This window comes from Carassius auratus, chromosome 49 (genome assembly GCF_003368295.1).
Source record: "Carassius auratus strain Wakin chromosome 49, ASM336829v1, whole genome shotgun sequence".
NCBI classification, from domain to species: domain Eukaryota; kingdom Metazoa; phylum Chordata; class Actinopteri; order Cypriniformes; family Cyprinidae; genus Carassius; species Carassius auratus.
The window spans coordinates 10,374,936-10,402,603 of record NC_039291.1 but is presented as its reverse complement, the minus strand read 5'-3'; the positions used below and the strand labels follow the sequence as shown (position 1 = coordinate 10,402,603).

The window sequence follows — 27,668 nt, the reverse complement described above, 5'->3', positions numbered from 1 at the left end:
TGGGAAAAATCCGAAAACCAAAACACTGAAGAAAAAAGAGAAATAAAAACAAAGACTTATTAATGCTATAATAATTCAAAAGATGTTTTGGATTCTCCAGGCTCTGAGGGAAGGCAGCTGTGACGTATATGGCTGTGCTTCCTTCTGATTGGCTTAAAGTTATGTTGGGCACGTCCACTATAAAAAGTTAATTTACCAAACGGATTGTTTTACAGTTCATACTCAAACTCGTTGTATCCTAATCTACTCCAGCATGCGTTTTTTTTAGGATCTTTTTTTTTTTTTTGTATGTTTTCGTATTAGTTTTTTACTTGAATAGGCTACCATATAACGTTAGTAGTAAACATTTTCTTTGCGAACACATTTGTTCATATTCAGTCAGAATGTCTCATAGCTGTCGTCTGCTCTGTGGTTTTTTAATGAGCTGCATCGGCTGGAGTGGTATTATAATAGCGACCTCAACCAACGACTGGGTGCTGAGCTGTAAGTACGGCATGCACACCTGCAGGAAGATGGATGAGCTGGAGACCAAGGGGTTGTGGACAGAGTGTGTCATCTCTACTGCTGGATATCACTGCATCTCACTCAACCAGATCCTCGATATACCAGGTGAGAAATATGCTTTGTTTTATTTGTAGGCATCCTTTTTTCTTTTGGAAAAAGAAATGGAATTATGGAATTAAACCCCTTTTTTAAATCACATAATACCCCTGTGGGAGTGGGACCCAGTCATAGAAAGATTTTAGTGAATTTCTGAGACCCTACATGCCACAGTCTGGATGTCATGTATTAGAGCACATTCAGAGATTTTTTGAGATATCAAATGTTTGGAGGTTTGATCATAAACAAATAAACACTCCCTCTCCTTGATTTTTAAATATGTCTTTAAATATGACTAATATTGACAGAATGAGCAGATTTAGCACTCTTATGGAAATATGATAATGTTTTGTAGTTATTTAAATCTGGCTTATTTTCTAATTGTTTGTCGTAAATAAACATCTCAGAAAAATGTTATGGGGACTTTTTTTTTATGAAACGGCATAATTCTCATTATGTCTTCTGAAGAGGACACTAGGACAAAGGGCATGTAAATCTGACATTTTGGGGAGACGCAAAAAGTCAGTAGGGAAATAAATTATAGATATTCCTATAAAATATGAAAATGTTGGCAATTTATTACTCCCATTATAATACTTCTTTTTTATTATGGTTTGCCACAAAAGCATGTATATGCAAATTAGATGCAATGTAAGCTATAAATAGATTGTATAAATTTTACAACCAATAATGACATAAAAAACACACACAAAACCTTTTTTTTAAGTTGAACAGTTAGCCTATACCGCAGGAATTAGGAATTATAAAACGTAATTTAAGTATACATGCCCTTGTTATAACATATATTTAATACTTTTATAGTTTATTTTTTTCTGTGCAAATGGTGGGTTGCATGTATTTATTTTTTTGTTTTGTTTTGTTTTTGTTTGAAGCTTACATCCAGACGTCGCGCGCTCTGATGGTCTCCGCCTCTTTACTCGGACTTCCCGCTCTGGCGCTCGTGCTGCTCGCGATGCCATGCGTCAAACTGAGCCAAGAGAGCGAAGAGTCCAAACACAGACGCGCAGTCCTGGGAGGACTCCTTATACTGTTCATATGTGAGTTATTGCTGACTGGGTGAAATATACCAGTGTCATTTAGGTCTCAGGAAAGGGTGACATTTACATCTCGACAAAATGGATATTTCGATGGTCATTTCTTAAAGGGATAGTTCACCCCAAAATTAAAACACTCATTTTTTAACCCAAATGTTGTTCCAACATCTGTTCACTTTCTTTGTTCCAAAACACGAAAGGAGTTTTCCTAGATAGCACACATAAAGATTGCTGCATCTGGAAAGCATGTGCTGTGAACAAACATTTGATAGACATCAAATAAATATGTGGATTCAACAGTTTAAAGTAGCACTTAACAGTATAAAAAATAAAGGCTATCTTCTTTGGTTTTTATGAAGAACCTTCAACATGCATGGAACATTGCATATTGGTAAAACATGCTTCATATTATTAAAATGTTCTACACACTAAGAAATGGTTCTTTTAGAACCGTTCACTGAAAGTTTCTTTGGGGAATTAAAAAAACTTCTACTTTGACATCGAGGCAAAACCCCCTTTTGGAACCTTTTTAAGAGTGTTAAGTGCTACACTTATTAAATCCCATCATAGTAAACTTGTTTTCTACCAAAACCCATTTAACTAATAACATTGGAGTACCTTTCCTAGAACAGTCATGGTGCTATTTCCTGCAAAGGACCCTTTGATATATTACTCATGAACTTAAAATAAACCAATTTGTTAAATTGTTCAAATTTTGCAGTTCTAAGCAAAATGCTAGATGTTGTCATCTAGTTGTTCATATCCTCTCTAAAGTCAAGCTTTCAACATACAGGACTGAAAATGTCCTTGGCTGAATTAAAACATCCAGAGATTTCCTACATCCTGTTAGAGTGGGAAGAGCCAGTCATGGTCAACTGTCCGAACCATTTTTCCAGGTGGCTAGTTTGTTCAGTAAACAACACAAATAAAACTCCCAGTCTTAAAGGGATAGTTCACCCAAAAATGAAAATTCTGGCATCATTTACAAACCCTGATGTCATTCCAAACCATTATGAGTTGCTTTCCTATGTTGAACATAAAATACTATATTTTAAAATGGTTTGGAATGACATGAGGGTTTGTAAATGATGACAGAATTTTCATTTTTGGGTGAACTATCCCTTTAAGGTGTGGTCACATTTACCATTGCTCAGCGAATTTTCATGGCCAGAATGCATTAATTTAAATGGGAATCTACAATTTCTGTAATTCGAGTGAGGGTGAAATTTCACATCATGTTCAAATTTGCCATGTTGACACTGCAGGGTTTAAAGCTGACTTCTGCTTCATCACATTTTTTCATTAATGTGACTGCTTGGAAGTCAGTTTGCTAATTCTCTATGATTATGGTATGCCATTATAGCACCCTTCCTCTTGTTTTCAGCTCTGTGTGGGATGGTGTCCACGGTGTGGTTCCCTATTGGTGTGCTTCACGAAGATGGCCTGATGTCGTTCGGATTCTCTCTGTATGCTGGCTGGATCGGTTCAGCCCTTTGTTTTTTTGGCAGCTCGATGATGATATGTTGCTCAAGGGGTGATGACCCAGGTCAAAATCTTGAAAACCGCTACTACTACTCAAAACACAGTGGGGTTACTAACTCCGGCCCTCCTATAAACAGTCACGCCAAGAGCGCACATGTGTGAGAGTGAAGACACCCTGGATGAGACCGCAGGCGCCTTACCTCAAGATTTGAACACGCGCCAATGAACTATGCAAAGAATTTGTTTTCTACTGCCATGGTTTGACTGCAAACATGTGAAGATTCGGCGGGAACAAAGAATTCAGTGGAAACTGTTCTTTGTTTTTTGTGCTAAAACTCAGACGTTTGAACGTTTAAAGGCTTTGTTTGAACAGACGTTGAAATGAATCCAAAGGGAAACAGCTCTCTTCTCCCTAGGCATTCATTTTTCATTGACTTTACAGTATTTACACAGTATTCATTTTGCTCCTATATTTCTTATTTTTACCAGTGACTTTTATTTTATCTTGTGTAAAAGTTGTGAATATAAGCTTATTAGCTCATGCCAACATTTAGGAAAGTATACACCCAGACAGACAGATAAATAGATAGATAGGCGGACAGGAAAGCTGTGTGGTTGAATGACCAGATGTCTTTTGCACTGTTTTCCTGGAGATCTCCTCACAGCTTCCTGCACACAACCTCCTAGGAAATCAGCATTTGAAATTTGACATTTGAAATATCTGTAACAGGAAAACCGCTCATTTTATCTGGTCTCATATGGTCGGTGATTGATTTATTGTTGTAATGCATTTTTTTTTTTGTGCTGTTTGGGAGATGGTGGACATAATCATATACCGTCTACTTTGTTTGTTATGCATATTACTTTTTTTCAAAATCATCACGCCATCTCATAATACACAAATTTAATGTGCCTGAATGAAAACATGAACCTACAATATACATACATACATACATATATATAATATATAATATTGTTATAGTTGATGACACAAAAAAGACACCATTTATGATTGTAAAATATATACATTTTAATATGTCATTTGAAATATATTTGTATATTCTTTTCAAACATGTAACTCTTGATCTCAGTGAATATAAGTGTGTTCTGAATCGAAATGATTTTTCGCGCAAAGCTGTAAGTAAGAAATGTAAATATCCTTGTGCAAACCTAAACAAGGGTGAAACCACAAGACATTTCTACAAACCAACAGAGAAAGAATTTGATATCAACGTCGCAAAATATTTTGAGAACTATTGAGCTTTCACAGGAAGCCAATCATAATATTTCCTCCCTTAAAATTCAAGGGAGAGCTTGAGACTTTAGATCAAACACAGCTGTGGAGATGATGTAAGGTGAAAAGTCAGCTCAATGCATCTTCAGAGGGTTTCTGCTCATGTAGTGACAACTTGCATTGGTTTTTGCTTTAAAGAGGTATCTTGAGTTTTTATATGGAAAAGACAAGGGCATTGCTTTTAGGATCTTTATAATGGAAAAAAAGATTACTGTTTGAAGTAAAACCAACACTGAAACAGCAGCTCATATCAGAAAGAAATACAAATTCTGTTCCAAATCTAAAGACATATTTGATTTTAGTAGAATAACATTAAGGAGGGGTTATTTAAAGGCACTTTTGAAGCCTTGATAAAAAAAAAACTGGGATAAACACCCCTCTAGATAAGTCACAAGGTGCCAATGGATTTACCAAGCACTTGTTCAAGAACAAAACCTTTTTTAAATTCACTAAGAAATACAATAAAAAATGTTTTAATAAAAAATGTTTGAATAATTAGGGAGACATGATTAACAACATCAGCGACTGATTTTGTATGGTAGAATGTGTTCCTGGATTCATGTTTGTAAATCAAATGAGTACAGTACTAACCTTAACCATTAACTACCCATGAGGTCTTAATTCAAATAAAAGTGTTCATTTTAATAATGAACTTTGTTTAGTCATAGTTTTTGTGTTTTGACAAAAATATTGTTTAATTTCAATTTGTCATGTCACGCTAATTTTGTATATAAATTAAATCATATATGTTTAATTTATATCATTTAAATATAATACATAATATATATATATATATATATTATACATTTAAAAAAAGCTTATTTTAAAGTCAGCATGAAATGAAAATATTTTATAAATGCATGTTAATGATCTTATTGTGAAAAAATGTTTCAGTGTATCATATGTTTAATTTAAAAAAAAAAAACAATTTACTCGGATGTGCATCATAATACGGAAGAAAAGATAAGTCGTTTCCATTTCATTGTGACTTCAATAATAACCCTACTTTAAAATATATATATAAAATGTTACATTTATCAATAGACTTCATTTTTATTTATACTTAACTCATATTTATTGTTTGTGTTGGTAAGTTAATTAACCTTCTAAAGTTTTTTATTTACATTAAATATATAGATCCTTACTAATATAAATGTGTCTATTAATCCAGTGGTGTTATTATATTAATTTTTTTCTATGTATTATCAACAGTATGTTTTAATTAAAATTGTAATGATACGCATTTTCCTTTTGTCTTCATTACTTATTATGGTTTTGTGGCATTGATCTAGGAACATATTCTGTTCGCCAAAATCAAGGTCACCCAAATCCATCCTCTACTGCGACAGTAGTTTAGTGTTTATTGTTCACTCAGGTGAATACTCTTCATTGACCAGCTCCTCAAAGCCTTTATTGGTGACTGTTAATTGTGACTATTGGAAGGTCTCTGTTCATCATGGTGCTGCTGGGACTGGTAGTGTTTCTGGTGTTGATAACTGTGCTCCTCAGCCGCCCAGCCCTGGTACTGTCCCTCTTGTTCGTCCTGCTGAGGAGGAAGGTCTTCATCAATATTGAAGCTGTCATCCACCTCTGTCTCACACCTCTGGTAGGAGCTGGCGTGAGCCACTTCCTGTCTAGCGCTGAGTTCCAGCGAGCTGTTCCACATCCCATAGCTAAAATAGATGAGCACACCTGTAGGATCATTTAAGGCCTGTTCACACCATAAATGATGAAGTTTTACAGTGCACAGCATAAATGAGTACACCCCTAAATAGTATCAGCAATTACTATTTACTTAAAAGACATGTTAGGGTTTTTTGGAGATGTAATGTTCTAACAAGCCTGCTTGATCAATTGCAAAAGAAGAATGCCAAAATTATTAAACAAAAGGAGATTTTCTCATCAAAGTGATACAATTTTGTTGCAAAAGTGAGTATACCCTCCTAAAAGTTACTAAAAGAAAAAAAGTGTATAGTTTTAAGGCTATTTTTGATCAACAGGTAAGTATATTGAACATAAGCTTTTAAAGACAAGTAATTTCCTGACAATTGAAAGAGTTATAGCCCGCTGAATCATACTCAGACTTAATACTGGCTTGAAACCACTTGGGAGAGAACTGCAAGGTGACTTATTTTTTTAGCATGGTACAAAATTGGCTAGTTTACTTATCTTACAGAAAATATGGCATATTTTGTTGTTTTTATTTAGTATATGTTAATATGTTTCAATTTTGCCATATTTCCATTAATTATATTAGTGATCATTAAGAAAATACATCTTTTATTATTATTCAGAGGGGGTGTAATTTATGCTGTGCACTGTATAATCATTCTATTTAAATATGAGAATATGGAAGTCCACACCACAACTATAACAATAACGATGAAAGATATCGTTGGAATCACTTTCTGAACAATTTTTTCCAACTGATGAACGGAAAAAAATACTAATAGCAAATCAGAAAGAGCTTGAGCATTTAACACGGCACTGATGTAGTTATTATTCTTGGTGTAAATGGGATTTTGTTATATATCAATATGACTAAAAATAATAATACTATATTTTATTTTACAGTGACATTACAATAGTAAACGTTCTTATTTTATTTTAATTTAGAAGATATTAAATAATATAATTAACATATTAAATAATATTGCAAATAATACAATATATAAATAAATTAAATATAAGTAAAATAAATATCTTCAAATTAATTATTTTAAAAAGTTATATTTCGCTGTAAAAATTACTAAATAATATTTTAGGATTTAGTAATAATAATGATAATTATTATTATTATTATTATTATTATTATTACTAAATGCCAAAATATTTAATATTATACATTTTTTTATTAAAATAATATATTTATAATAAAAGTATATCTAACTAATGTAATATTTCATTGTAGAACCAAAGCCACACTTTCTTTTTTGATAATGATATCACAGCCTTTGCAATTTTATAATTTCATTAATCGCACAACTCTAAAATGGAGTGCATGTAGGAGAAGATCTGCCCTACCTGGTGAGCACCACACCACAAAGCGCACCCAGGTGATGCTGGATAGTTTGAGCATGAGGTAAATGTTCACCAGCATGGCAGCGGTGGGAACAAAAGGCACACAGGGCACCATGTAAGGCAGCTTTTTAGGGTTCTCAGGCTGCCGGAGAATAGTAATAACCAAAGTAACCATGAGGACAATTACAGTCATTATAAAAGGTAACATTGCCCAGCGAGCTCCACCTGAGACCCGGTCGAAGCCATAGATGACAAGGAATCCAGATAAAGAAGGTCAAGATGAAGAAAAGTAGGACAGGAACAGTGCGTCCTGTGGCAGGAGTGGGCCTATCGCCTAAGTTCGGCAGGCCCAAACGCCTCTGAATAGTGTAATAATGGGACCCCAATATGCGTTTCAAGAAACTATCATCCACCTCAATGCCAATCTCTCCAATGCCGTAGCCGGAACTAACCGACTGGTAGCCCCGAGAAACTTTTCAAACAGTGTCATCTCCTTTGGAGGGGAGGTTCTTGGCTCCACAGGGGTTGTTGGCGTATTCTTCTCCACCAGGTGAGTTCATGTCCTTCTCACTAGCTGCAATCATTTCCTCCTCTTCCTCTTTGGTGAGGAAACTGGTAAAGCCATCTCTATCTGGCTGATATCACAGAAGCAGCACACACACCGACACCAGTGTGTAGGCCAGCAGCGTGCCGATGGACATCATCTCGATCAGGTCCCTCAGACTCACCAGGAGAGCCAACAGAGCAGCCTGAGAGCCTGATACAGCACAGGAGTCTCGGTGTGCGGACTCACAAAGGAAAGGAACCTGGTGCACACTGAAACTAAAATCAATAAAAAACATTATTGCTACTCGAAATAAAATAATCATTAAATGAAATAAAATATTTCAAAAATCTTTATTTTAGCTAGTTGCCAAGTCAACATTTCTTTTCTTCAGTTTACTTTAATTAAAAGTACTAATAATAAATAAATAAAAACTAATTTATAGAAACTAATAAAATAAATAATAATAAAAAAAACATGGAGACATATAAAAAAAAAAACTTTTTTTTCACAAAAAACATACAACTCAATTACCAAAATTGTAACCACAAAAACATAATTGCATACATAATATAAAACGTGATTGCAATTTAAAATGTGATTTTATTATTTAAAAAGATGTCCATGTATTCTGTGTTTGTTTGCAAGACTGCACAATTAGGTCAAAAGTTTGTAATTAAAAACTATATAAATAAATAAATGGATAAAAATTACTAATGCTTTTAAAATTTAAAATACTTTAAATTTAATATTTTAAACGTACCTGAAGAGCAGACCATCTCCGGCCATGGCATAGATGTCTTTGGGCATAGGGAACAGAGATCCCAGCAGGATGCCAGTGATTCCTGCGACAGCACCCATGGCTACAATATACTTCCCTGACAAGAAGCCATGAACGGCAAACATCTCCATAAGCGAGGCATCGCCATCAATCAGGGTAAATGGCACCATGTCAGAATCACACTCACCTAAGCCGTGTAAACAGGTAAAACGCTTATTATCTGGCAGTTTGTCACAACAGTTTTAAATATATGGCAGCTTGAGTGAGAATGTGACACAATCTCATTCCTGATCCCATTTCTAGGTGTGCCAGTGGATGGATGCTGTAGGATGATTCGTCCAATTACATTGCACAGTTAGGAAACTCATGATACATTTAATCTGTCTCAGGAGAGTAAAAGCAAATCGCTTTCAGATTAATATTTAAAAAAAGAATGAGCAGAGGTCTTCAGCTCTAGGGATCAGGATGGGGCTTAAATAAATTGCAATCCAACTCTGAAGTGCTTGAATAATTCATTAAATTGTCTGAATATGCAATTTAGGCTGGAATACTTGCATATCTTGTACACATCTATATTTTTATTTCATTTCATTTAATTATTCAATATTAAAATTAGGTAAACAGTTTAATTCCAGTTTAATGTTAGGTTACAGATATAGAGTCCATGTTTAATATATCTTAGGCTATCTTAGGCAATCAATGTACTAATTTCATTTTTATATATAGTCTTATGTTCTTCTTCTGTTTATTAGGAAAATGTATCTCTTATACACGTATCTCTCTTATGTGTAATTGATAGTTAAAGCTTACCGTTTTAGTAGAAACTATAATTTTTGTTGTTAATATGCTTATTGTTTTTTCAATTTATATAGTTTTATGTTTTCATTTCCTGTTCATTAGGAAAAAGCAATTGACAATTAAATTTCACCATTATTGTCATTGTAAATTTATATATGTAATTTATCTAGAAATATATTATTATTATTTACTTTTTTTACATGTATGTATTTATGTATGTATGTATGTATATATATATATATATATATATATATATATATATATATATATATATATATATATATATATATATATATATATATAATATAGTTTTTTATGTTGTAAAAAAAATTATATATTGGAAACAAGTTGAAAACTTGATTGTTGGGTGTTTAGAATTCAATAATATCAGCATTTTATTTATTTTTGTAGTATTATTATTATTATTATTATTTGATTTTATTACTCTATTTCAATTTATTCAGATGAAAAGTCTGGTTCTTGCACTGACAGGTCTCTCAGTCTTGTGGATCTTGGTCTAGAAATGGGTCTTGGTGGGTCGTGTCTTGGTCTGGTAGAGTGAGCTAAGAGACCCCATAAGGCATAGATTATTGCTGTGGTTTTGTGAACTTTAGACTTAAATTTGAAGAATTTGATCTAAATAAAGCAAACAAAACCTCAGCACAGCTGGCCATGATTACAAAGAGGTAGGGTTATCTTGCAGTCTCAAGGTCACATTAAAAAATATATAACATGCAATTGTGATGCAGATGAGATGCCTATTTACACCAGAGCACCACCAGTGATTTCTGACACTATGTAAACATAATTGCAAACTGTTCATAAAAGACAAAGTCTCACCGGACAGAATGGATGCCACAGCTGCAATGATAAAGGACAAGATCACTCCAGGTCCTGCCATTTCCTTAGAAACAAGCCCGGCGACCACATACATGCCAGTGCCCATGCAGCTGCCCACCCCAAGTGACACCAGATCAACCGTAGTGAGCACACGGGCGAGTCTGGTGCCATGCAAATCATCTGAGGCCTCCTGCATGGAATCCACAGGTTTAGTGTGCAGGATTCGAGAGTGGAGCCCATACCAGGACGACTCCCACTCAACTCTCCTGGGGTCCAGTTTAGCAAAGACAGCGCTCATCCTCCAGCACAGGAAGACTCGGATAAAAAAAAAAGGGTGAGGTTTGTCCTCTCTTATGTGTCAATGGCTCGTTCCAGGTGTTTCCTCTAAACTGGTGTTGTATGAGCGTCTCCTATGTATTTGCTCCCTCCTCTCTTTCTTACTCTCTCTCTCTCTCTCTCTATCAGACACACACAAACACACACACACAAACACACACACACTGTCTCAGAGAGGATCCATGAGCTGATTAATCATCATGGTGCTCTATACTGAATCCGCAATAATGTCCTACAAAAAGAGAAAAGCATGTAAATCACACATCATCCACAGATAATGAAAAACCATTCAACATCAGGCTGGGTTTAATACTGCAGAGCAACATGTTACACTAGTCAAACAACAGAAAGTGTGCCTTCGTTCACTTAGGTGAAATGTTGATATGGTGGCACGTCTCATTAAACTTACAGATTAGGAAATGGAGAGCATCAGATGTCCATTGGACACTGATATAATTATAGAGAAAATAATATGAATAGAATGCATATTTCAACCTGGAGAAACAGTGCTGAGGTCTGTAAACAGAACAAAATTGGTGCATTCATTAGCTACATGTAATACACTGCGTGTTAACAGTCAAACAATATTGCTATTGCATGTATTATATATGTGGAAAAAGTCTCACACCTTCTCCTGCTTTGAACATTTATACCAATAACTTATTTTAGGAGAACATTTTTAAGTCCAGTTGTATTTTAGTATCACAAGATACTCTTATAATTTTGGCAAATGTTATTTTTATGTCTTCTTGCATGATGTTCATTTTAGTCAAAAATGTAAGTAATTTTGTTACTTAAAAGTTTTTTTTTTTTCTCAATTTTAATTTATTTTTGCTCTTTTAGAATATGGCAAAATTGTTTTAAGACATTTTCATTTCATTTTTATTTTTAGTCATTGTAGCACTTTAAGTCAAATCTTAAAATCTAAAATAAAATTAGAAATGTTGCCTATTTACTTATAATGTTTATCTATAATGTTGCCTATATATTTATAATTGTATTTTATTTCAGTTAACCTTACATTTATTTAAAGTATTTTCGTGGTCTTATTTTTTGTTCACACTGTTTAAGACAATTCATTTCCATAAGTTCCAAAACAACAGTCTTTCCTTACATTTCCAGGTTTTGCATAATTGTGGAAACCCTGATTCACAACTTTTTACATTTTCTGTCATCATTTCACTATACTTTTTACTGCCTATGTGCATGAGGCCCATTTATGAACGGTCATCTTCTATGTCAGTCTCCATCTGCTTCAATCCACCCTGTACCTTGCAGCCTTCTTTTGTTTTTCCCTTCACAGATAACATCACCACACATTGCTATCTTGTTTCCTTCAATCTAATGCAGGCCTGCCGTTCACCAAGACAAGCTGTGGTTGCGTCACAGACCTAAGATCTGTTGGTAATTACCAGTCCCACGGCTCTGTCAGTGCCTGCAGGCTCTGTTTCATACAACCTGACAATATCTCTTCTGTTATCAAAACAGGGTGAATTGAAGCATGGCTGACAGAGATTTACCAGAAGATGTCACATACAGGGGGAAGTTATATCTGCAGTATCTCTGGAGTTTGAAAGAGGGAGAGAATGAGAGCAAGAAACCAGATGCCAAAAACACTCTCAGGTGTCTCCATAATAATGCTGTAATATAAACATCATAATTACATTGTGGTCTGAGTAACCCATTCACTTTCCTGCTTCTCATTTCACCTGCAGGAATTAAGTGAATAACTGGAAATGGAAAAAGTATTTACATATAAAACGACAAAGAACATCATGCATGTCACAAAAAAACTGATATGACCTATCTGTGTTTGTGTTAGAATTCCTAATGCAAATAAGCTAAAATATGTTAACAAGGTAAACATACCCAATATGTCCACAGTAAATACTCTAAATATTTTATCGACAAATACATAAGATAAAAGTCAGCTTTGATCTTCCATGTGTAGAAATGATTCATGAAGCCTTGAAAAGTATTACATTTGCTCCTGACTAAAGAACTGATGTCGTCAGGATCCAGTGCAAAGGAAACAGATTATAAGGAAGAGAGATGAATGGCATGTATATATTAAGAGAGAAGCCAGACATCAATAGAGTTACAATTCCACAGAGCTCCAGCAAAATGCTGTGTGAATTGCCTATACAATTTTGTAGTCAAATTCAATAGACCCATTTACATCAGATAATGATTTCTGAAAATGTAAACTTAAAAAAAATATATATATATATTAAAATGTTAAGGGAATAGCAAAATAATGATAACGATATGAGGAACAATATCGTTGGAATTATTTTCCGAACAATTTTTCCTGCTGATGAACGAAAAAAAGAAAAAAACATCAGGATACACCAAACTTTAAAGAACTAGTTTAAAGCAGCAGACAACACACCAGCCGCTGGTGTATAATAAACAGAACATTATATTTCATTCAAGTGGACGCTAAGTTATTGCTATATTTATTTTTATAGTTATCATCCTGGTGTGTACAGGCCTTTAGTATGAATGGACCAAATGAACGGTGCAGACTTTAAAGGTCATTTATAATGAACAGCAGATGTACTTTTTTGAAAAAAAAAAACAACTTGGTAATATTATGGTATTTTACTGGGTTTATGTAAGTGGCTAATGACTCTTATAACCACTATGTATAAAAACATTATAGTATAAACAATACAGATTTTGAGAAACAAACCATTTAAATTAGTACTTATAGAGCAAATATCCATGAGCAGCTAGATTATTAAATAATGTTAGAAAGAAATTAACATTGTTAATGCAATTTGTGTAAATATAATGCAAGAAAGCAGACCAACCGTATTTCAATATGAAAATATTGATGATGGTGATGGATGACAGTTAGATTTTAAGTTGTAACAATGTCACATGTGCAAAGAGATTTTAAAGCTTGTAAAAGATTAAATTAATCACAAAACATTTACATGCACATTAAGTATTTGAGATGAATTTAATGTAGAAAACGCTGCCTTGTAAACACTGTTATTATATATTTTTTTATCCTGAACAATTTTTCAGGACCTTGGTCAGTTCCATTGTCATACAGATAATTTGACAACATGCAATAATGCTCCTTAAGATGAGAAAGAATGCTATTCCTATACTATCCTAAATAGTTTACTAAGCTCTGGGATAGTGTACTAAAAGTTTAGAATGAACATAAGCATTTTCCACTCCACTTCTGCATTTAATCCAAATATCTGTAGTATGTGCGAAATGAAAAAGGGACGCAATAAGTAATTTAAATTGTGCAACTTGTAACCTTTCCATATATAATATTAATGAAGATATTCTGTGGCTTGTCAAGGGAGAGCTGAAGTCAAACTAAGGAGTACTATACTGACCTGAGCCATGAATTAATGGCTTTTAAAACAGACATAGCAAGTACAATTTTTCTCCAACCTGAGCCAAAGTAAAGCCCACTGCTCTATCCACTTTGGTAAAACAAACATTTCTGCGAAACAGAAATAGAAGTGTCCAGTTTCAAATCAAAAACATTATTTTTTGGAAGAAAAGGAGCAAAAACTCACCATTGGGGATTTTACACTTTATACTCCATTATGTCCAGCGGTGCAGGAGGGAACCAGGCAAAAGCTTGTAGAGACAGCAGGGGACATAATGCAGAGACATTATCAATTATTTTTTTCTTCAAGTGACCATAGGAGAGTTCATTATTAAAAGATGTGTCCGCCTTTCAACAGCTGCCCAGGATGATGCTTCCTGGACTGTTTTAGATCGTCATACTCTGTAAGGTCAATGTAGGCTACATGCTTTTCATTCCGCTGGTGAAACTGATGATATTGGATTAAAGCTATAATCTACCAAAACAAATATATAAGATAAATTCCAATGGCAGCAGACTGAAGCCTCCCAAAAAAGACATTTGCTGTAGAGACACAAAAGCATCAGTTTCATGATTATTCATGATTATTGTAGTCATTCTTGTTCATGGCATTTCATTCATTTTTAATTACCCTGTCATTCAACTTCAGTGGCTGAGACTCGAGTAGATCTCAGGTTTCACAGGAAACAAAAGTTCCTTCATGGAGATTGAAAGCCAGAATGTAGTAAGTGTTCTCAATGGTCACAGCTCTCACTGCAATAGTGAACATGAACATGCTAAAAAACAACTTTTTTTTTCTCCAACAACTACAATATACAATACAATATAGGTCAATTGCATTTCAACTGCAAGACCAAACACTTCTCACATATTTCCCATGCATCATGACAATCTTTGTTTTTATCGTTCAAATCGTTTAAATGTCACCAGTGACACCTGCAATAAAATTCAATGAATTTGCTATGTAACTCCTTGAGTTTAATGAAAAATTAGTTGGTTTACATGATTTATACATGTACATAGGTTTTACATGAATCAGTAAAGTTACGTCCTATATATATATATATATATATATATATATATATATATATTTTTTTTTTTTTTTTTTCTAGATTTATTTCAGATCAGTTTTTTTTTATTCAAAAACTATTGGTTAAGAAATTTGATTTACGTGATTTAAACAAAGGCTACAAAATTGGAGTAAGCTACATTTCACGAGATAGAAAAAAAATAAACATTTCTGTCTTCAAAACTTCACATTTAAAGAGTCCAGAATATATTTCCACCTGATTAGAATGAAATATATCTTCTGAATTTCATTCTTAAATTAAAACAAATTTGGCTTTGGTACGAAATAAAAATAGAAATCAAAGAAAGCTAGAGATAAATAAAAAAGAGATAACTTATTGTGTGTAAAAGGTGACCTATTGAGATGGAGGGAATAAAAAGTAAGCATGACACTGTCAAATTTGTCAGACACATGTATCACAATACCGAATATTGGCGTTAATATATCATACTCAAAAAAAAAATAATAATAATAATAAAAGTAATGTAATGTGTAATGTATAACAAAATTGGTTTTGGCAATGATATAATTTCTTTCAAATATTTCCTTTAAATGGCCTTGACTCCCACATCCAAACCCAGTCAGACACATTTTTATAGCTTCTGCGCTCTGACCTGTTGAACACACAGCGGTTTCTGTTATCCCACAATTTCTGTGAAAACAGCAGTATAACAGAGATTATATTTTTTTTAGTGACTGGAATTTTTCCCCCTTAGTCAAAGTTCAGAAGAAATAGCTCTTGCCTGGCATTTCTTTAGAGCAAACCTGAATCTTGGCCAACTAGGCTAGGTCAGTGGAACAATGTTTTTTTAGTAAATAACTAAAGCTGTCAAAGTTAATTTGACTTAAAAAGTAGACAAAAGGTTTAAACGTCTGTTTGTGGTTCTTGTTAGAAATGCAGTAAGAATGACCAAAACAGTGGGTAACAGAATATTTAAAATAGCATATTTACATGTGCACATTTGTACAGATAAATAGTTTTCTGCTGACATCTGGTGGATATTAATGGAAGATAACGAAGCTGACGAGACTTGAATCATGAACAGATTACATGACTCCATAGTTTCCAATCCACGTCATCATTGGCTGATTAATATTCATGCACTGCTGTACATTTCTGAATAAATTAATTAAAACCGGTCTGAGGAATATGAAAGGTAATGAGTGATTTTTTTAGGGTGCACCTGACGTAGCTTAGTGTTTTCATATATTTTCAGATTTTTTTGTCCTAACTAATTTTAACCTACATTATGAGCTTTCTCACAAAGAGAATATACGAAAACATGCATGTCACATAACAATTATTTAATCACAGAGGTAGACTTGCAATGTTACAGGTAGATTTATCACTGCAATCCAATCCAATCTCTTAGACAGCACTGGCAACAAGTTTATTAATGAATCTTATTTAACTCTTTTACCCTTGTACCATCTTAATTATAAATCAACCCCACAGAGCATTTACAACCACTAAACACATGACACTTCATTTCCGTTTGTATCTTTTTATATACAAGCACAAATTAAAAAGTGTAGCCCTGCATTTGAAGAGGTGACAACTTCTGCAGGACCCTGATACACCCATTCATTCATCAGCATCAGATTCTTCATCATCTTGGCTGATCTGGAAGTATCGCAGCTCATAGCTTTCCTTATCCGACGCCACCACCCTCAGCCAGTCTCGCAGGTTGTTCTTCTTCAGGTACTTCTTCGTGAGGTACTTAAGATACCTGAGGTACATGGGGTGGTTAGTATATGCACAAAGCCTATAAAAAGAACACGTATGATTAAAAGCAGCCTGCTGACGTAACAAATCTCACCTTTTAGAGAACTGCTTCTCTGATGTGACGCTGATTTTGTTCTTCTGACGCACAATTTGCACTACATTTCCCAAGTTGCCTGTTTTGCCATTAACCTTCACCTTCTCTTTCAGAAAGGTTTCCTGTTAGTAATAAAACAGCATGACCACTAGGGAAGAGAACCCTAGGCGTTTAACTAGGGAAGAGAACCCTAGTTATGGCACAGTGTTAGTGATGTGACTACCTGAACATAAAATGCAAAGTTAGTTAAAAAGGATACTTTGTTGTTTTTACATTTGAACATGTTTTTGGATCAGAAATTAATAGCTTTAAAAGGAACTTAAATGTAATGTATTGATATTTCTGACAGGAACAAATAAAACATTCATTTGATTTCTAGCCAATGCAAACGTTGTTTTTTTTTCAGTACATAAATGTTCATGATTTTATGTCTGGAAATGAAATTCTCATAACGTTTTCAGGCTTAGCATGCCCACAAGAACCCTGATCATGAATAGAAACCATGTTTCTATAAATCACACAACTTACAAAGTTGGCAGAGTCAAGGATCCCATCCTCCACAGGGTGAGTACAATCAAGGGTGAATTTCCAGGAAGCACCCTTTTTGTTCCTTTTCACAACAGTATGCCTTTTCTAAAGAAACAAATACATATACTAAATTAAGCTTCTACTTGTTCAGAATAATACTTCACTCGCAATTTGTATATCCTTATAAGCACAAAATGTAACGCACTACTGTAAAGTTATTCTCTCTACTTTAACCAAATAACGATAATTATAACTAGTTTTTTTTTTTATATAACCAGTTGTAATGATAGCCAATTGGAATGGTTACGTCATGCTAAAAATGCTCATCCACGTGTCTCCCAGCAGCAAGCAGAGGCAAGTCAAACTAAATGGTTAATATATTATTCCATTTGCAAAAAAAAACTCTCTCTATGTAACGTAGTAGATATACATGTAATATGGCAGATATTTTAATCACATACAACAAAAACTAAAATACATTTAACCATAAAGGCCATTCACCGGGCTACACATACCGGTGCCATCTTGACGAGGTTGACGTAAAAGAGAAAGTGGCGTATGTCCGCACAAGAGTTCACAAAATGTTCTCATCATTTGATTGGCTGCCGGTTAGGGAGGGCTCTGGGGAGGAGGCTTGTGGATCTTTTGGTTTAGTTTAGTTCAGCGACGGCCGATTTGTGAATGAATCGTTCTATTGAATGAATCGGATCTTTTGAATTAATCAGTTGAACGCAACATAACCGATCTGAACAATGAATTCGCGCCGTAGATTTGACTGACGGCGCAGCGGAGAAGTTACTTTAATAACTAAATAGGATAAAGTTACAATAAAACGCATTGGGAATTTAATTGTTAGATTTTATCAAAACATACGAAACGGAGCATTTTCGGTCACGAGATTAAAATGAATTCGGTTGATGTGAATACAAATTATATTTAATTTCATAAATGGATTTATGTTTCAAAATCAGAGCTGCAGGAACTAAACGCCCTAGTTAATAATGTTTTAAGTACCATCAAAATGTACCCACATGTGAATATATTATTGTGACATATGCCACCTTAGGGAAAAGTATTTAAAAGAATATTTACAGTATTTAAAACGGATTGAAACGAATCAGTTTTATGAACCGGTTCTTTAAACCGAGCTGATCCAAAGAACCGATTCACGGAAATTGCTCGGTTTGGATGGAGTTATATTTGTACAACATTCAAAAAAAAAAAAAGGTATATATATATAAAAAATGAAATATAAAATGCTATATAATTTCTGTTACACCCTTATACAGTCTATGGTTTCACCATAAATTCGAGCATTTAACGTTATGCATTTCAAATCCACATCCCTTTGTCACACGAACTTAATCTGTCATTTTATTTCGGTTTATATTTTGTGCGGTCTTTGGTATTGATTACATGATAGCCCTGCTGCATGGCTCTGTAGTAATTACTGTAAAAGGATGTAGCTGGCTTAACATTCAGTTTTAATGAAAATAACCCCAAACAGGCTATTCAAGTATTCACGTCTACACACACTCAATAGTTACAAGGGAGAGACTGGGCTCTGCTCACCTACTAGGGAAGCATGACTCATCCTAACATCATTGTGCAGTCATGCCAAGACAAAACTGGGTGAGGCTTCAGCAAGCACATGGGCACAACCTGATTTGCCACTTATTGGACAGGTTTAACTCTTGAACAAATTTAAACAGGCAGATCTTCCTGTTTAAATACAATCTTCAGTTTAGTATCACTCAGCAACACAACAGCAAAACTGGAAACTAATCCATTTTAATTATTGACACAAAGACATGACTCAACATTCAGTTCACTTTGAAAATGCATGCAGTAGGAGCCAGTTAGATGAAGTTTATGTTTGAATAGACTGCAGTGCATATGTCTCCAATAATGAACTGCAATACTTTAATTCAGTCTGTGTTGTCTGGGCACCCATCCACAAATGGGAAATGAGCGTTTGGCTCCACCCATGCAGACGACTTGGCAGCCCAACCCAACAAAACTTTCATTCTTTCCCAGTTACTCTCCTCAATTTCTAAAATTATGTGCCATGTCATTTTGCCCACTTATGTCTTTAACATTTAAAAGCATACAATAGATGTTAAAGAAACATTTTTATACACTAGTAATATAAAAATGTATACATTATTTTACTTTGTTAGATTCAGAACAAACACTGCTATGACCAACAACAAAATCACACCATCAAAACAGACACTTATTTATAGAATAATGAGCACCTTTTTCCAAATCTAAAATTTTAACTTGATCAGTCAAGTTACACTAGGTAATTTTTCCTGAATTTTAACAAGTAGGACATTCATTCACCATAGTGTGATAAATTCTCACGTGTTGAATTTTGCCAGATGAAAATCTGCTGTAACTATGAAGAAACACCTTTAACCAGCCTTCTGAATCTATTAAGTTTTTTATTTTTTGCTCTCTCCAGTCAAGGTGACAAAGGCCTCGAGTGAACAAAGGGAGATTAGAATTCACAAAGATTTAGTCCTCAAGCTCATTCTGGAGCAGCACTGATAAGAGCCTACCTGGAGACAAATACAGGCTTCAACACTTTATTTAAGGTCATCAATGACAGCCAAAATCAAGCTGGCTGCTATTGTGTTACAGAGGTATTCGCACATGGCCATCACATCCTTTCCACTTCTGAACAATTAAAGACTGGCATTTAAGGGGACATTTTGCTGGAGTTTATTTCTCTGTCATAGCGGTTTTACTTGAGAAGGTACTTTTAAAGTACTGCAGGTACAAGGAAGTGCCAACTACCAGTGTGCATCTCACTTTGGGGGGAAAGGCATTCAATTGAGAGGAATTAACTATAGTGCCAGCGTGGCATAGATTATGTAAGGAGAAAAAGTAAAAGTATGGCACCCAGAGAGGGAGAAGGAAAAAAAAAAAAGTTCAGTGTCAGTTGGGGGTTTCCTCTCTTCGCAGCACCTTGCGTAAATCCTGCACACTAATTACTTAAGAAAATCAAGAATACAAAAAGTATAAATGGATCCCATCATTTAACATTCAGGAATGTAAGTGGTAACAACTTAATGGGGGGGAAAGGGGGTAGTTGAGGGGATAAACACACTGACATTATTAAACTTCCTACCCGAGAGAATGCCAACTGACCCAACAAGTCCAGCACAGTATTGGAAGAAGAAAAAAGGAATACAATCACAACAAAAAAATTTGAGGTTGCTTGTGAAGGCCATAGCTTTGGTGACAAATAAAACCAAAAAAACAAATGCGAGAGATTTGTTAAAGTGTAGCATGTTGCAGCCTGAGCAGCCCAGTCTCTCTTCCTATTTGGTCATGGGTTTGACAGCCACTGCAGATTCTTCGCCCATAGCTGAAAGCACAGTAACCTGCCAAACAAAGAAAAATATGAGTGGGTTCCAATGTCAAAAAGCAGCTCAAGGACTAAATGCATTCGTTCAAACAGGTGCACTTACCAACATCTCTTCACCAGCCGCAAATTTGCTTTCGATTTCTTTGCCCAGGTCACCTTCCGGCACACGCAAGTCTTCACGCACATCACCATTGTCCATCATAAGAGAGAGGAACCCCTCGCTTATGTCAACCAGCTAGGATATAAGACATTTTAAAGAACAAGAAATGAAATAAACAATATCTAGCTATAGACTTGAAGACTAATTAATGGCTGAAGTATCCTTGCTTTATTGCCCTGGTGGAAAAGATTCTCCTTAGACAACCAATTAAGTTGAATATACTACGAAGTACAAGATAATGTCTATACAAGGTGTGCTTGTGTGTGTGTGTGTGTGTGTGTGTGTGTGTGTGTGTGTGTATGTATGTATATATATATATATATATATATATATATATATATATATATATATATATATATATATATATATATATATATATATATATACATACACACACACACACGAAAGCTTAAATCTTGCATTTCACAAAGCCATGCACATCTCACCTGGTAGTCATTTCTTTTGGTGTTAGGCACATCCATGTTGTGGGTGGAAGGGCAGATATCTTCATACTTCTTATTTGTGAAAATGTCAATTCCAACCATGTGAACCTGCAAAGAAAAGCTGGAGCACTTAACACTAAAAACTAACACTAGGTGGTTAAAATCTGCCATGCAAAAGAGAGACATCAAAATATTACCTTTGCATGACCATGCTTGCCAGTTTTAGAAGTGGACATTTCGACAATTTTGCAGGGACGACCCTTCAGGACCACGAACCCGTTCTTGCGCAGGGCGCTGCACTGCATGGGGTAAGTGGTCGAAGCCCCGGCATCTCCGCTGGTGAAATCAAGATCTGGATCTGCCATGATGGGGATCTAAACAAGGGGCACTGGAGGGGGACATGTGGCGAATTAGTACGTTTACACTGGAAAAAGTCTTCATCACATAAGATCATATTTAAGTTGCGTGCAAATTAGATCAAATCAGATAAAACGCCATTTACTATAAATTGATTCATTTTTGTTTGCATTAGCACCCAAACCTGCCGCATCATGCTACCCTTATTCTACCACATAACGGATCCGATCCAAATAAACGATCGAACTTCATCTAACAGTTGTTTGGGTTATCAAATGTGTGGTTAAAACACTAAACTAGTCTAAAATGACACTTTACAGCCGATATTTTACACTCCATGAACACAAAGACCACGCCGAACCAGGCCAGGTGGACTCTCATTGGGCTAGGTACGTTATGCTAACGTAAGTTACATCGCCTTAATCAGAAACACTCACTGAAAAGCGGGTTAACGCGTCAATTCAACATCACCGTTTACAGAAAAACGAACAGTAAACCGCTTGAAATCGGTCTAATTTACGTGGCGCACATCAACGTGGTTGCGCTGCCAATAAAGGTCTCGGCTAAGAGGCTAACGCCCCATTCTTCCGTTGAACTAAATATTTCAAAGACACAACATAACAACGACCACGACTGATAAACTTTAACGTAACAAAGCGGGGAAAAGGGTTTCCTACGGTTTAGCAAGTTTCTCACGTGGCGCTTTTCAGTCTAGTCTAGTCCCTGCGCGCGGGGAAAGGCCTCCCGCGTGCGACGCTGTACAGTGCGTGCGCGCGGCCTGCAAACTAGAGAGCCGCCATAAATAACCACCGCAATACGCTTTCTCAAGACAACTCGGTTCAACAGCAAGACTCACGCGTTCAAGCCCGACAGCGTTTTAAAGACAACACCGAAACAGGAAAGTTAGGTATACTTTTTCGTCACAGATTAAACACACTGCATGCAGCACTTACTTCCAAGAAAAAAAAGGAACGTCAACGCGCATGCGCGGCCAATTTTAATGCGGCATCCGTACTGTGGGCGGGATTCCTCTTCTTCTGCGGACACGAGGAGAGACTGTGCCTGAAGTTTGTGTTTAGTGCCTCACAGCGCTTAGGATCGTCATAGTGCCGCTTTAATTTCAAATGATATTTCGTAAGAATAATCAAGTTCGTGCTTGCAAAATTATTACTGAAGAGCTATTCTGAAGAGTCATGTTACACTGTAGACTGGAACAATGGCTGCTGAAAATTCAACTTAGCCATCACAAAAAATAAATTATATTTTAAAACATTAAAATACTTAAAACTGTAACTGTATTTCAAAAAAAATAATGTTTTAAATAACTGCAACCTTAGTACAGAATTATTAAAAAAAAACTAGAGAGAGAGAATGTTTTTAAGGTTAATCAAGTAATAAGAAATATACAATATAACATAATTTATAGAGCCTAAATAAGTCAAAACTCCAGTTACACAACGACTTTTGAGCAGCGGTCTTGTTTGGAATCAAACAACTAGTTCAAAAATGTCAATGTGGTATACATTTTGTGAATTTTGACCCATTAACGAACATCTTAAAGATTGCACTGGTTAAAAAGTCTTGTATAACACAAACATCCAAAATGCATGACAAAACAATATATGCATGATTATTATTATAAAATAATATTACAGAAAAACAACAGCACACATGGTCTGGTTTGATGTGTCAGTTTATTAAAAAAAAAAAAGCAAATAAATTGTCTGTTTTAGGTGACAAGTGAACACAATGGACGAGTTTCCAAAATCTGAAATATTTCCATTTATCCATTTCACATTCATCTCATTCAGAAACCATTATCTGAATAAGATCAAAAACTAGAATTTCAGTCAAAGTAGAAAAGGGTCTAACATGAAGACTGACAAAATCAGTAATGCTTATTATTGCTAATAACTTTTCTAGATTTATCCACCAACCTGCTTTACCATCATCTGATATGCAGTCTTCTCTCTGTGATTTTCCTCTTTGCATAAACATGTTGAATATTGATTAAAAAGACTAGAATAGATCCTCAAACAACCCTATATTAAAAAAAACATTTTTTCAGTTATCAGGACTGAGCAATACTGCATTAAAATAAGGCAACAAACCAACAATTTATAATAATAAAAACTAATATTAAAGCATCTCTGAAATTATAATATAGATTTCATAGTTCTGTCAAACTAATCCAGAATACATCCAAAGAAAACAATCCCTTAAAAAAGAAACGGCAATAATACTGCTGCTTTCGAAATACAATTAGGTAAAGCACTGTACAAAACGATAAATAAAACTCATTAAAATGTCCAGAAAACTGGATTGTAAAAAGTTTTGCGACCATTAAATATTCGGTTTCGAAGATTCAGCTCCTTCATGGATGACACAAAGGGGACTTGAGTGACTTTGTTGTTTGATTTAATAAATTGTAAGCAATAAAATATAACACCAACTACATGGACTAGGCACAGATTAGATAATATCACCATCTCTTAAAAGTCCAGGCTACATTTAAAGTTCTATTTAGAACAATTCTCTAGTTTAATAGCCTTAAAAATCTATTTATAAATGACTACATCCTGCATATTTTGTGTATGCGCCCAGTTGCAGCTTCAGATATAACAGAGAGATTGTAATCCTGAAACCTCACCATTTCTCATTTTAGTGTCAAAATGCCTGTTTTACGTCTTTAACTGGTGGTTTCATGGGCACAAAAATGCTATGTTTAATCACACACACACTGGAACAAAAAAAAAAATTACAGCCAATACCCAGAATGATCGATTGAGCTATAAATCTCAAAGTTTAATACACGAAAAATAAGAGAAATACAGAAATTAAACAACTCACTCGGCCTGAATATAAAGGTGTTAATGTCCATATTAAAAAAGAACATGTCAAGCACACATCAAAAGTCTTTCCACCTCTGAAGGTGGTGCATGAGAGATGAAGAAATCAACCGACTTCACAGTTGTGTTGCTAAAATGAATGGGAAGATCAAAAAAGTACTTCACACACACGCTCTCAGTTCACAGTTAGATGGACAAAAACATGAAGCCTCAAAAGATCCTGTGTCAAGTGAATTTCACACTCTGTTGCCTTTACAGAACTATAAAGAAAATATATTAAAGTATATAAAAGACTGTTATTTCATGATTCCACCTATTTGAATAAAATGCCACATCATCTGGAAGGTCTTCAAGGCATTTATGATTGTATGCAATCCTAAAAATGCAATGGCATTTAACGGTTTCATATAAATTACAATATATAAACGATATTTTTTAAACTTTCAAGTGGAATTTGAAATAATGTGATAGTTGTGTGCTTGGTCAAAAAAACAAAAACAAAAAAAAAATTCACAATAATCTAAAGTAAAAATCAGAAAATGTGATTCTTGGCATGGTGTTGATGACAGTAGTATTGGATTAAAAACTTTTTTTATTTTTTATATATTTTCCTTTTAAAATCATCCTTGGGTATACTGAAAAAGTTGCCCTAATTGAAGAATCACCCAAATAGGAAATCGACAGGCTTGATTTGGCTGTTGCACAAGACACTGCACCAAGACTTTTTATTTATTTATTTATTAAAGCATCCATTTCGGAATATTTCTATCTGGCACTCTACACTCAAATCACCTCTGAATCTACATGGAACGACACCTCTCATTGTGTCACTTACAAAGGTTTGATTTACAGCATCAAGAATCATTACCCACACAGAAAACTGAACCGGTCCAACAGGTGAACAGAAACGAGGTAGCCTAAAAGGAAGCTCTACTCACGAAACACTACCCTTCGTTCACTGATTCATGTGATTCACACAGAGGAGGAGGAGGTGGATCTTACATTATTCGGTCACATCCTCACAGTTCCTATGCATTAGATTTGGAGGCAGGACTGGATATTTACAGAAGGTGGTAGTGAACGTCCCTCTAGAAACAGCTGAAGATTCATCTTAAGGAGAGGTGAGCAATCGACTCACCAGGCTCTATTCCCTTTGCCTTTATTGCACTTTACTGAAAGTCAAGAGAAAACAAACAAAAGATACAAAACTGCAGCACACTCTTACCCTAAAAACACGTTACTCCTGATATGAAAAACAATTGAGATTGCTGGTATGTTAACGGTAACATATCTACTTTTTTGTATCGTTGGTGGAAAGCATTACATTTTATCATTCATTCACATACACACACTTTTACAAAGAATCAGTGATACTCTAAACAGAATCTTAACGTCCTTTTTTATGTTTCAATAGAAAGCTCTGTAGTATTTACCAATCAGTTGAAGTATTCAGATGCTTTCTTAGCACTGTGATTCAAGAATAATCTCTGCAGCATCCTCAAAGAAAACCAATGAATCTTGTCAAATCCATGTGGAAATGCATGTTCTCACAGGGCCGGTAAAAACAGTTAAAGGAATAACTCACGCAAAAAATGACTCACCTTATTGTCTAAGTTATTTGTGACCAGATTTATCAAGTAGGATTTTCAACAACTTTTTTGAGCCTGATCCTCACACAAAACATCGCATGGCTTCAGAAACTAGAAATATAGTGCAGTGCACATTGACTACTTTTATGATGTTTTTTGTCTGTTTTGGAGCTTGACAGCTTCTGGTCAGAAGAAGGAATGAAGATCATACGGTTTCGGAACAACATGAGGGTGAGTATATAAGAAAACAATTTGAATTTTAGAGTGAACTATCCTTTTAATTGTCAAAATACCCATAACATAATTTGTGAAGACAATGAAAATGAATGAAAAAAGATCTACAGCACCATCTCCCTGAGCACAAGGAGAACAGTGCCAAACCACAGGCTCCAAATGTGAATACTATAGAGCTTTGGGCTAAAACTAGGAATGCACAGTATGAATATTCAGGATCATTTATATTTCCATTATACGTCCATATCAGCAGGCATCAATTTCCATCCAAAAAAGTAGCATTTTCCTTTCCTTACAGAAATATGCATGAACATCGATATATCATGGACTTAAAAAATAAAACGAGCAGCTTTGCGAATTCATATTTAAGGCATTCTGTGGACAGCCCAAAAGTGTGTGTCTGCTCCAACATAATGTGGCGAAGTATCATAAAAGTCTTAAATGTCAGACATTAGAGTGATATCCACATGACACAAACATCTGTGTGCATTCCAAGCTGAAACATAAAAAAGAATAAGCGTTGATCACATGAACCAGCCTCAGTGGATTCATCCCACAAGAGAGGTTTACTGACGTTCAGCGCAACCGTGATAAATTGTCAAAAAGTGTCTTAACAGTACAAATATTCACTCTACTCTGTGGGCCTTATTCCCCATATTTCCAGTCTTGACCTCCAGAAGAATCTAGATACAGATTTTTAAAGACAAAAACACCAGAACCCCACGCATGTTAATGAAAGAGCCATAAAAAAGAATGCAGAGCGCTGTTTTTTCTCGTCTGGCGCCCATTTTTGGTGGAAGGGATGTGAGGATTTTGGGTTCGTCTATTGACTCTTTTGACAAGGTCCCAGTAAGGTTTGGTCTTTTTGCCAGATTATCCAGCGCACCTAGATTTTCCTGTCTTTCAGTTTTTCACACTTTTCAATAAAGTAGAAAAGGTCCACAGATACAATGCAGGGAAGGGCAGGGATGAATTACCAATTCATCATGGAATTTCTGTTCAAGGTCATGAAGAAAACTTGGCTGCTGCCTCCTGATCTGACTGAGGCAAAGAACACCTGCAAAAAAAAAAAAATAAATAAATAAAAGTCCACATGGAGGAATACCATATTTTCTGCACTATAAGGCACAC

The 27,668-nt window shown here is 35.0% G+C and overlaps 4 protein-coding genes and 1 pseudogene across 14 annotated transcripts in view; 1 reads left to right on the top strand and 4 right to left on the bottom strand.

Moving 5' to 3' along the window:
* Window positions 1–229: 229 nt before the first annotated feature.
* On the top strand, window positions 230–5,144 carry cldn11b (claudin 11b). Its single transcript, XM_026237880.1, has 3 exons — window positions 230–609; window positions 1,494–1,658; window positions 3,040–5,144. Exons 1-3 carry the CDS (start codon window positions 384–386, stop codon window positions 3,297–3,299), a joined length of 651 nt encoding a protein of 216 aa, XP_026093665.1. The 5' UTR covers window positions 230–383; the 3' UTR covers window positions 3,300–5,144.
* Window positions 5,145–5,670: 526 nt separating this feature from the next.
* Window positions 5,671–11,377, bottom strand: LOC113065909 (probable cationic amino acid transporter; annotated as a pseudogene).
* Window positions 11,378–16,465: 5,088 nt separating this feature from the next.
* Window positions 16,466–18,182, bottom strand: LOC113066162 (60S ribosomal protein L22-like 1). The gene is made up of 4 exons (XM_026237879.1): window positions 18,045–18,182; window positions 17,530–17,634; window positions 17,002–17,123; window positions 16,466–16,911 (listed from the first exon to the last, which is right to left on the bottom strand). Exons 1-4 carry the CDS (start codon window positions 18,051–18,053, stop codon window positions 16,767–16,769), a joined length of 381 nt encoding a protein of 126 aa, XP_026093664.1. The 5' UTR covers window positions 18,054–18,182; the 3' UTR covers window positions 16,466–16,766.
* A 1,777-nt stretch (window positions 18,183–19,959) lies between these two features.
* LOC113066161 (eukaryotic translation initiation factor 5A-1-like) lies at window positions 19,960–22,880 on the bottom strand. 2 transcript variants are annotated; one of them, XM_026237878.1, is made up of 5 exons: window positions 22,722–22,818; window positions 21,706–21,896; window positions 21,512–21,616; window positions 21,009–21,140; window positions 19,960–20,921 (listed from the first exon to the last, which is right to left on the bottom strand). In XM_026237878.1, the coding sequence occupies exons 2-5, from the start codon at window positions 21,871–21,873 to the stop codon at window positions 20,859–20,861; spliced, it is 468 nt and encodes a 155-aa protein (XP_026093663.1). In that variant the 5' UTR covers window positions 21,874–21,896; window positions 22,722–22,818; the 3' UTR covers window positions 19,960–20,858. The 2 variants fall into 2 exon arrangements, with proteins under 2 accessions (XP_026093663.1, XP_026093662.1); XM_026237877.1 differs by lacking the exon at window positions 22,722–22,818 and adding an exon at window positions 22,819–22,880 and having other exon boundaries at window positions 20,530–20,921.
* Window positions 22,881–23,570: 690 nt separating this feature from the next.
* LOC113066159 (TRAF2 and NCK-interacting protein kinase-like) overlaps window positions 23,571–27,668 on the bottom strand; it is a 52,631-nt gene continuing 48,533 nt past the window's right edge. For all 10 annotated transcript variants that reach the window (XM_026237866.1, XM_026237867.1, XM_026237869.1 and 7 more), the window contains one exon: window positions 23,571–27,594. In XM_026237866.1, the coding sequence (XP_026093651.1) occupies window positions 27,511–27,594 (84 nt within the window). In that variant the 3' untranslated portion in view covers window positions 23,571–27,510. The remainder of the gene's footprint in view (window positions 27,595–27,668) is intronic.